Source organism: Fulmarus glacialis, unplaced genomic scaffold (assembly GCF_000690835.1).
Source record: "Fulmarus glacialis isolate BGI_N327 unplaced genomic scaffold, ASM69083v1 scaffold15805, whole genome shotgun sequence".
NCBI lineage: Eukaryota > Metazoa > Chordata > Aves > Procellariiformes > Procellariidae > Fulmarus > Fulmarus glacialis.
In genome coordinates, this window is record NW_009213778.1 from 11,590 (window position 1) to 22,631 (window position 11,042).

General features: G+C 48.5%; 1 protein-coding gene across 1 annotated transcript; it reads right to left on the reverse strand.

Annotated features, from left to right (window-relative positions):
• Positions 1–3,097: 3,097 nt before the first annotated feature.
• On the reverse strand, positions 3,098–9,760 carry LOC104077175 (lipase member M-like). The gene is made up of 9 exons (XM_009578306.1): positions 9,677–9,760; positions 8,953–9,118; positions 7,397–7,595; positions 7,044–7,153; positions 6,491–6,627; positions 5,905–6,048; positions 4,623–4,694; positions 3,693–3,758; positions 3,098–3,331 (listed from the first exon to the last, which is right to left on the reverse strand). The coding sequence occupies exons 1-9, from the start codon at positions 9,758–9,760 to the stop codon at positions 3,098–3,100; spliced, it is 1,212 nt and encodes a 403-aa protein (XP_009576601.1).
• Between the last annotated feature and the right edge of the window lie 1,282 nt (positions 9,761–11,042).

Here is an 11,042-nt window from a genome sequence, read left to right on the forward strand (position 1 = left end):
CATAGGAAATAACACAGAAATTGCTCATAGTTCATGAAATAAGAAAGCGACATCTCCTCAACTGAATAAAACTGAATCTACTCAGCAATGCCGGTGACTGCTGGAAACTGTTGTCAGGCTTGCCTGTTAAGGGCCAAAAACCCGTGAAAAAGCAGTACACGTTCTGACATAACTCGATGAAACCTTATCCTAGATTAACCCTTGTACAAATCAGTTTCTAAATAGCAGCGTAGGCCAGTACGTGGCTTAAAGCAGACACCAAAGCAATCCTAGGGTTACTTACAAAAGTGCAACTTCATGTGCCTGTGCATAATCCTCAAGAGGGGAGGACGCTGTAGTAGACGTGCTCACCACCTCTCCAGTGCGGACACAGCCTGCTGTGTCATATGCTCCACAGTTCATGCGTGTGCTCCCTTTTTTAGCATTGACCGTGGTGATGATAGAAAATTATAGGTCAGCAAACATGGTGCAACTACTGTATTTTGAACGGGATGTGACACGGTTTTAAGCCCTTCTGGCCTTGTGTGCCGTATGCAAGCAGATCAAGAATTGCTTTGCATGAGGACATCTGAAAGAAAATTAAGTGGCCGAATGACCAACATCCTCCGCACATGTAGGCGTATGACTGAGGTTGGTTTGCTCGTGCACGGAGAATAAAAAGGAAGCACTGCTGTGCCATGAATACATTCACCGGGGTGGTGAAGGCCTCGTGCCACGTTGTGAAGTCTAAGGGCAAGAGATTGAGTTGATCCGTACCCCGACGTCATGGGCTGTTGTCCCAGCCTGACCTTGGACCTGTGGCATCACCATGGACCCGCCTGATGAGTTTTGACTTGCCTGACAGACTTGAGACATGCAAGGACTCCAGTCCCGGCAAGATCAACACAGCTTGCCATGTGACTCAATCCGTTTATTGCCTTATATCAAGACAATCCCAGATGACAGAACATCACAATATTTATGCTAGAAGCACCTTGATTATTTACTGTTCTGTTTGCTTCCAAAATGCACTGCTTCAACCGTTGTTGATCCTTTAACAGGAGATGGGAAGCAAGTACCAGTGCCATAGGGAGCAGAGCGCTTCCAGACCTGATTTAGAGAGAACTTCACCAAAACCCTCTGTCATGGGAGACTGCCAACGAATGAAGATAATGCAATACAAACATTGCATCAGATAATTATAGAAGTGGCAGAAACATTATAACCTGACCAGAAGAGAAGAGACTAAACCCTGCAATTCTTATATATTTTCAGAAGTAAAAAATTAGTATTTTTTAACTAAACAAGTTCTTGCAAGCTTTTCAGAAGTCTGTTGGGGAAACGTCTTGCCAAGCTTTGGGTGTTTATTTGCAAAGACAGAAAAGTCTTCTTGCATTTGCATTGATATCCATGGCATGAACACAGTGCAGTCCTGTAAGAATGCTGCAGTAAATAACGAATCACACAGAAAAAGATGTCATTACAAATATACTAAGTGAGTTAGCTAATCACTGTCACTCCAGATAGATCATATCTAACCTATAGCCTAATTCTTACACTCTGAGATTACCACACCCCGTCCTGTTTTCTTCTGTGGTCAATTCTAGCTGTAGGGGTGGAAAGTGAAACACCTTTACAGCCGGTCTCCTTTGATGATAACTCAAACAGAGCCCACTGCAGCTGTCCTACTAGGACGTGCACCAACGGCCCCGTCCCACCATCTCCAGACGCTTGGATGAAAGTGTGCTGCTAAGACCCTCAGTTCGCCTCTGGAGAGCAGCCGTGCTGGGCTCGATACCCCTCCTCACCCTCCGACCTGCCCTCTGCGATCCACCTCTTCCCTGCAGGGCACAGGGTGGGGGATGCTAGTTGCATCGTGGGCAGTGGGCATCTGCCAGCGTTACAAGCCACTGAAAGTTATCCCTGAGCAGGGGGAGTTTTGGACAAGCAGCTCTCCCTCGCCTGCACATGGCAAGACGTCTGTGCTGAAAAGCCCCATACTCCTCTGGAGGTTTAAGGCATTACACCACACAGAGCCCAGTGAACCCTTTCTTACTTTATTATTACTATTATTACTATTATTATTATTACTATTATTTGTACATCTTTGTGGAAAGAGGGCCTTATCCTTTGCCCTGCTTGCTCCTAGGCATATTTTAAGAATATAGTTACACAAACAGGCAAAGTCACAATTCCTCCTCCACAATTAATAAATATATTATTAAGAAGTGTAATCCAGAAGCTGAAAACAGAGTTAGACTCATTACTGGCTTCCAGCAGACTACTCTTCTCTCTCCAACATAAGGAAAACAAAAGCATTTCCTGAGAGTCGGCAAAAGGTGACCTTTCCAGCTGGGTTTGTGCCTTGGGAATATTGCTTAAAATGGTACAAAATGGTGTTTCCTGGTTGAACTTATTGAAAACCCTTTTGTGTACGAGCAAGACTGGTGTTATCCCTATCAATACGAACTGTAGAAAGATGTTCCCTGCATTAGCAAAATGAACAGTTCTCATGGAAAAAAACCATGAGCTCTTTTCATTGTCACCAGGCAGAAAGTTTCTAGCTCCTTCCGACTGTGAAGTAAAGCAATGAACATCAGGATGTTGGGATTCTTGACGTGGAAGAGTCACCAGAAGGTGGATAAAGCTACACCGGCAGGATTCATCGCTTGACCCACCACGTGGTCCCATCCAAGTACACGTACTCATGTGAAACACCAGCATCCAGGAGGGAGCTGAGCTGCTGTCCAGGTGTTTGCAGCTGGGAACCCAAGCGTAGGGAGGCCAGAACCCACAATGGAGACCAGGAGCCAAATTCCACTGAAATTGCTTGTTGCTGGAAACCCACGTGAGTGAGGCACCTGGGCGGCTCAGGGTCAAAGGGCCATGCCCAACTTCTGCAAGGACCTCAACCTGTTTAACCTAAATCCTACGTGCTTTTCAGATCATTGGATTGGCTTGTTTTCCTCACTTGCCAGAGTAATATCAATCCAAACCAACCGTAGCAGTTTAATGAGCCTCTTCCCCCTCTTTTTTTCTTCACTTTTTTTTTTTCCCCAAATAAAAGAAGACCCAGAAGTCAAATGAGAAACCAACAATTACTGCCACTGGTCCGACTCTAGGTGCTCTTCTCCATCAGTTCAAGAATTTCTTTGTAGACCTCTTCGTACGCTTGCATACCCCAAAGGAAATCAAAGTGGACGAATTCGGGAATGTACTTTTTGTATGCCACATTGGTTATACGAGGCAGTGTGACGTTTACGTCTTCGGGGGCTGAAATCCAGTCCTTGCCACCATACCATGCAGCAAGTGGGGCTTTCATATTTTCCAGCTCATAGAAGGGAGGTGTGGTCTGGAAGACAAATAGTGTGGCTTGAGAAAGGAAAGCCTGGGAGGTCACGGGCAAGTCAAAAATTCAAAATATTCCTGATTGCTGCTTGGAATTTCTCCCCTATCCCAAGAGATGGTACAGAAACTATCACCAGAGATCCTGACTATGCCTTGGGTTCCTGCGCTTTTCACCAGAGGGTCAAAAAGTCATCACTGAACAACATCACAGACCTCTTTTTTGTAAGAAAGGTACAAACCTGTTTGACCGTGTAAGGTAAATTCCATAAATCCCATAAAATTCAGTCTCAGCCACTGCAATATTTTCATCATAATATTCTTTTTTTCTCTTTTAAAACTGACAAATGAGAACGGATTTCTCTTACCTGGTTGTAATGAAGCATGTTGTCACTGCCGTAATCATAATATTTGAATTCCCCTGTTTGATAGAGCTGGAAAAGGAGGAGACCTGTGTTTATTATCCGTGCATTAGAGGGGACCATAAGAAAGATAAAAGAGGTGACCGGGGAACCGCACTGCTCCCTCCTGCCACCAAGGCTCGAGGATGCTATTTGTTACGTGTGATATTGTCTTTTGGGAGGAGAGCTCAACCCCCAGGAAGATCTCAGCACAGCCTGCAAGGTCGCCTGGCATTGCTCACATCTTCCGTCCCTCCTCTCTTGCGTGGGGATACTCTGCAGCTTATCCTTTGCCCTGCTTGCTCCTAGGCATATTTTAAGAATATAGTTACACAAACAGGCAAATTCACAATTCCTCCCCTAATCAATATATTATTAAGAAGAATCCCGAGCTGCAGAACGTAGATGTATGGAGGCTGAGGTCCCAGAAACCCACGGTGCACCTAGCACAATCAAGAGCTAGCCTCAAAGAAGACACGAATCAGACCTTTGGGCAAATTTCCTTTGTCTGTCATGGTCAATGTCTACAACAGAAGGAGATGAGTCTGTGCACCTTTTCAGTGATTTGTTGTTGTATGATTAGTTGTCTCTACCGACCTTCAGCTCTTAGCCTTTACTCCAGCATCTCCTGTGCTGGTTTATTATCAGTTTTTGCTTCCATCTCCATTTCCTACCAACTCCAAAGATTCTTGGTCATCTTTTGTTGGAAGTCATGGCCAAAAGAGCTGCATCTGCACCAGTGTTTCATGTCAATTTTCCCCTTTCTCTCTAATATAGCTCTGCAGGGAAAGCAATGGAGGATTATACCCAAGCATTGAGAACAGGTCCTCGGCAGCTGAGAAAAGAGAACATGGGCCCTGGTTGCATGCCGTCTTATTCTGCAGCAGGAAATATTACCTGGCGCCAATGTAACATGTTTTTTAGGGATGTTGAATCAGGGTAACGGGACAGGTAGACATCTATGCGGCTCTGCAAGAAACCATTGGAGACACTTATTCTCTGCGTGGAGGGAAATCTCATTAGAAGTAAAACTGATCCTGTTCAGTAGCCACACAAGTCTTTCACTCACACAGGCTAGCTGGAGCTTGCATTTGTACAAACTGCTTCGTCTTAGCTCTGTGAAGGCACAGTTCAGCCACATGCCATGCGAACACACGTTGCAGACAGCAACATGAAGGGTGCTGTGGAGCTCCCTTCAGTAAGCCGAGCAATTCCCATGGGATGCTGGGTCATGTTATGAGTCTATGTGGTTTTCAAACCAAAGTGAAACTCTGTATCTAGTGCTCAGGACCCTTTTGCAAAGACAATGTGCAACTCATCACAGTAGCGCTACATGTTTCTGATGCGTTTCCTCCTTGGAATATTAAGAAATTACACCAACGCTTTCCTTGAGAAACAGTGGCCCAGCTCTGGCTCCATCCATGATCAAGCTATTATTGCTTGGTTCTCTACATAGACCTGTCTCCAATTTTACTCATATGAGTGGTTTGTGGCAGGATCTGGACCTTGAAATCTTGGCTGGCCCCGAGGAAAAAGCCCTTCCCCATGCGAGCGGGGCATCCCTGGCACCACCCAGCTTGCCTGGACATGTCCCCAGGCAACCTACTCTAGCTGTAGTCTTGGCCCTGGTGGGAGCAGGGTCGGGCCAGAGACCCCCACCCTGGTGCCTCCAGCCTGAATTTTTTGTATGGCTCTGTATTCAGTGCAGTGGAGCACAGGGAAAGGCTCTGATTTGGGGATAAATATGTTCTAAGGCATGGTAGACTGAAGGGTCTGAGGGCCCACCTCTCCTAGCAGTGGACTGAAGGGGAGTTCATTCCGTAAGAGCCTGTTTTGTTATTAAAACACATGTGAAATTACAAATCACTTAGTGAAAGAGAAACCCTGGGAGCCCCCGGAGCACCGAATGAATTTCTTTCCCCTTCGACACCATCCCCGCTGGGGAGACAACGTGCCTGGTGGACGCATGACCTTGTGTGCACTCTGGGCTTCCCTCTGGTGCCAATGCAAGGGCATTGCAATGACCAATGCAATGGCCAGATTGCAAAATGCTGACGCGAAGACCAGATTTTTTGATGAATTGAAGATGCGAAAGGCCAGGTGAAGGCAGCTAGTTGACAACTCGGGCTCAAACAATAAGAAACTGGATCACTTAAAAGGTAAGCTGGAGCATACATACCACATTTAAGCTGTTGGTAAACCCACCAGGCAGGTAAAGGACCAAAGAGCAAAAGCTTTTAAAGATGGGGTAGCTGCACAGACTGGAAATCACTTGCAGCAAGATCTCGCCCTTATCGAAGACCACGGTGTGTCCTAAAATGAGCTGTGAAAGTCAAAGGCATTGATCAGTGTGGTTCATGTTCCTCTTTTGCCTCCAGATGCTCCCCAACTCTCTGCTCACCCCTGAAAGTTGCTGTCTTCCTTGCCACAGCTTTGCTGTGCTTTGTAATTTTGGCTTTTCGGAAATGGCCACGGCCCTGGAAGAGCCCTGATCTTCCTAGAAGAGGTTTCTCCTAGGAGGGTGGACCCAAAAACAATATCTAGAAATAGCTCTTCTCTGATTAGGGCTGGACAGGAGGATGCTTTACACTGTTTAACACCCCACAGGCTCAGGAGTGTGGGCACAAATGTACCTGCTCAATGCAAAGGGCACACAGAGGGCAGGGAAATGGAAGTGATGTACAAGCGCTGCACGTCTCAGGTGATGAGACCTTCCCGTTCCCTCCTTCCCCTTCACACCAGACGAGCGTGTGGCGAGGACGTACCTTAACCAGCCCCTCAGGAAGGTCAAACACCCTTACCAAGGGTGACTTCATATTTTTGTTTGTGGTGATAGGAGCCAAGGCAAAAAACATCTTGATTTTGCGATCCAGCTCGGGAATGGACGAAAACGCAATGAAACCTGTGGGAGGGAGAAGGAAGCAAACCCTGCCCTCTTATTTCTGAAGGAGTTGTTGACTCCCAGGCGTGTGCGCCCATTGGAAGGACCCTCGGAGGTGGCTCTGGCAGGTTGGTGACTTGACCTGAGGCCTTTGCTGCTGATGCATTTCAGCTCCCAGTTTGACTGCTCAGCCCAGCTGCAGCTCTGCGAGCCCTTCTTGAGGCTGTGGCCACAGTGGGACGCGCCAAAAGCCATCGCTAGAACTGCTCAAAACTGTTCCGTTAAAGCAAACAGGGATTTTTACCTGCTCTTTTCCCTTCGTTGTCTGGACGTGCCGGGACGTTACCCTCCCCGTCCAGGCTCTCAGGAGAACACTCCCAAACCAGGGGTGCACAGCTAACGTAACTCGGACAGTGGTCTGATCTCCTCCTAAGTACCTGTGGTGGTGCCTTGAGAGTAAGCCACGTAGTATAACTGCTCCTGTCCTGTTTTCTGCAGAATATAGTTGATCGTCGCTGGAAGGTCATACATGGCCATCTCATGAAAGCTGCAATGGAGACGGGCACAGGACAAAATTGCTGTTGCTGACCTTGGGAACGACAGGCAGGACACGGCAAGTAGTGGCATGACTATTTGGGGAGCGGGCGAGGGCTCTGGCAGGTGTGGGCACCCCAACAGCATCTTGGCAGCGTCGGTTTATGCCCACTGGCAGACGGCGCTGCTCCTCCAGCCTACGGACACTGCTGAGGGCACCAGGTACCTACCCACCCTTCAGTTTCACAGCAAATACCTGTAAGCTGAGTACTGCTGGTGGTGAAACTCAAACTCTTTGTGCTTTCGTGACCAGCTGTTGCCCCGGCTGTTTCCAATCCAGACGTCGTAGCCGGCGTCGGCGAGGATGAAGCCCAGGCTGCTGTTGGGCAAGTTGGTAACCCAGTTGCTTCCCTCCAACACCAGGCCATGCTGCAGGAGGACAGCAGACTTTGGAGCTGAAGAAAGAAGAGGAGGATCATTTTCTCTGACCACTAGCAAAATTGACCGTTCACAGCCAGGTATCGCTTTTGGCAGCAACCCCCTGGGGAATTGACTGCAGTGCAGGGAGATGGTCACCTATGTCCTCAGCCTCTTTGGAGAGCTGTTGTTGAAATAGTCTCTTTTGTCATCCCAGGGCAGAGAAAATCCCTATAGCGAAGCTGAAAAATAAGGTTGGACTCCACACCGAATGGAGCTCAGTAAATCATGCTCCCAGGAAGAAAGAAACCAAGCCCCATGTCTGCCTGGACACTGACCGTGCCCTTCCCATGGAGACCACCCTCCTCACGGTGCCTTTTGTTTGGCTCAGGTACTCTGGGTCTGACCAGGAGACACTGGAAACCCAGCAGAGTCTAAGTACCTCCCATGGCACGGCGACACCATGCTGCCCCGTTGCAAGAGACAGGGGTACTGGAGGGGTCAAGAGCATCTCCTCCACCCACTTCTGCCCACTTTAAGCCATATGGGCAAGTCTCAGCTCCCCAGAACAAACAAGATCTTTTTTACAAAGGACCAGGAAGCCTGAAGTGCTGTACGAAGAGTGGAAGAGAGATTATGGAAAGGTTTAGTTTGGAAAGGACCTCTGGAGGTCTTTGCTCCAATCCCCTGCTCAAAGCAGGTCCAACTTCACAGCCACAACAGCGTCATCACAAGGTTATCTGAATTCACGTGGTAGGGCGACCACAGGTTGCAGCATAAAAAAGTTGAAATAAAAGTGACTTTCCTTTCTCTTTTTTTTTCCTTTGTCTCCTATTTTTTCTGTTGGTTTTCAGACCCTCCGTATAAGACTCACATTTCCACCCCGGCCAGTGTCCTGAATGGAAATCTGGCTTTTTACACTTATTTGCCATGTTCATACGCCACTCCAGGCCTCCTGCTTCCCAGGAGAGGGACACTCTGCCAAGAATGGGGCATCATCCCCTCCACTTTGAAAGAGCTGTTCAAGTGAAGAACAGAAAGGAGCCGAAATGGTGAGATGGCATTGGATTGGACACGTAGGGTTTTTTTCTGACAAATGGCTGGCTTTTTGCTGCTCCACTGGCTGGCTTTGAGCTGGGGTAAAACCTGGGGCAAGATTTCTCTGTCCCATTCATTCTCCTTATCTTTTCCTTCCTCTTTGGAGCAGATCCTCTCAGAACAAGAAGATCGGCGTGGTGGGCACCTGCATTTCTTCTGCTCCTGAGGCTAATCCTACAGGGAAAGTTGTCTGCTTGAGGACCCAGCCCATGACAAGGTAGCCCTGACCATGGCCTACTCGAGCCCAGCAAAGCTCTCAGGGTCCTTGGACCAGGCAGATCTTCTCGTGGCACTTACGGGGGCAGAACATGCTGGAGCTCTGTGCCTCTCCTTCGTGGGAGGTGCTCGTGCTTCCTGGGTTGTCTCTGCCATGAGGAATCCTCTGTATGGTGAGGTAATAGCCATCGTCTGTCACCACTTCATGCTCCTCGTAGGGGTACCCGTGGTAGCGGACAATTTCACCCTGTGGGAAGGGAAGAACAGAATGGGGTGGGTCCCCAGGGAGGTGGGGGTCTCCATCCCATAGGGTGTCAGGGCTTGGCTGGGCGAAGCCAACAGTGGCCTCCCTGAGCTGGTGGTGGTGTCTCCTGCTGTCAGCAGGAGGGTGGAGTAGGGACCTCCAAATGTCCCTTCCACCAATGCTGTGATGATGTCATGACTTCAGCTAAAATTTTTGGCAGGTGTGAGTTTCCCTCACTCCCTGAGCAGGTCTGGTAAAGAAAAACCCATTGTTGCTTTTCATGTTGCAATCAACGTTTGTGAAGAGCAGGGCAGCAATGACAGCGAAGCCCCAAGCCTGAGATAGCTGAGTTGACCAAACCTGAGCTGATTTGGACCGACCTCCCCCATATATGTCTGCCACAAATCTCTGTGCACAGGGAGACAAAAGCTCTAATAAAACCCTGGTACCAAACCCTGGTGAAGATACACGCGCAGAGACCATGGGTCCTGCCCAGACTGTGGCGGCATAGGTAGCTTGCATGCCCAAGCAGGAAAGGAAGGGAGAGAAGTCAGGACTTACAACATCCATGGACACCTCGGGGCTTGCATCTGACTTTTCACTGATGCACATTAAATAAGCAATGGTTACGAACAGCCACATCATGGTGCTCTGCAAAACATTATCAACATGATCAGTGTGAGAGACATTGATGGTACTGACACAGAAGCCAGGGATTGCACACACTTCACGTGGCATGCACTGCACTTGTGTTAGTATATCAATCTGACCACTCAACAGGTAAAATAATTTTAAATTTTAAATCCTCTCACTGGTGCTAAAAATGGCTCATTTTGCTTATCTTGAACAATGCCAGAGTCCAAACTCCATCACATTTTAATCACATTCTCCATCAGATCCTTGTGTTCAGAAAAATGCACATGTATGTATACAGCTATATGAGCCTAGGCAAATCTGTTTTTTGAGGGGGTGATTATAGACTATTCATTTAAAATGATGGCTCAGGTAGTCAGAAGAATAGATTATTTGGTTAAACTGATAGCTGAACTAATCAGGAGTAAACCACCCAATTTTAAGTTGCAGGATCATGGAGGTTTTGTTCTTAATACGAAATCAAATAATGCAATTTGGTTGGGCTCTCCTTATGGCTGAAAGAGATGCCGGGACACACTTGAGTTGTTTTTGCAAACCTGTGTGAAATACTGTCCCAGGAGACCCGCTGTTCTTCCTGGGAAGGGTTTTGAAGTATCTGTTTTGGCATGTTCCTACCACAAACCATCTTACTATCATTTTATTTGCTGGAGACAACAAATTTGTAACAGAAATACTGCCTCAGCTCTTGTGTGACATGCTTAAACAGTTAAATTGCACGGAGCCCATAGCAAGGAGCCCTGCCAAATCCCCGCTGAATGCATGTGCCTGTGCTGGGCTGCGTGGGAAGCAGCGACCACGGCCAGATGCCAGCGCCAGGTATCTTGCATCCACCCCATTGCTTCCCTGCAGAATATCTTCCTGGGGATAGAATGGAGAACTGCGAGCAAGTTTGTCGCTTCCCAGCTAACCCTCATAGTCGCCTCTCCCTTCTGCTGGAGGAACTGGCTTCCCATGCTGCAGGAGGTGGTTCTGCAGCTGGGGAGAAGGCCACCTGCTCCCTCTGCTGTCCCTGGAGCAGATACGTGGAGGATCACACAGGCACCGCTGCTCTGCTGGAAGGGACCTTGGGACACCCCTTGTCCACCCTCCTGCTCACAGCGGGGTATCGCCAGCATGAGGTCGGGGCGGCTGTGGCTTGGCTCAGCACAGCCCTGACCACCCGCCCCACCCCACGGGGAGCTAGGCTGGCCCCGTGCACCCCACTGTGCCCCACGCACCCCACAGCACCCCGAGCACCAACACCAGCCCCGTGCAACGCTGCCAGCCGCACGCT

Bases quoted from the DNA above. Each gene is read 5' to 3' on its own strand.
- LOC104077175 (XM_009578306.1), bottom strand. From the start codon at position 9,760: ATGATGTGGCTGTTCGTAACCATTGCTTATTTAATGTGCATCAGTGAA. The intron at 7,154-7,396 runs GTATTTGCTGTG...TCTCCATTGCAG, and splicing joins CAGCAGTACTCAGCTTACAG to CTTTCATGAGATGGCCATGT. The intron at 3,759-4,622 runs GTAATATTTCCT...CTCCTTTTCCAG, and splicing joins ACATGTTACATTGGCGCCAG to CTCTATCAAACAGGGGAATT.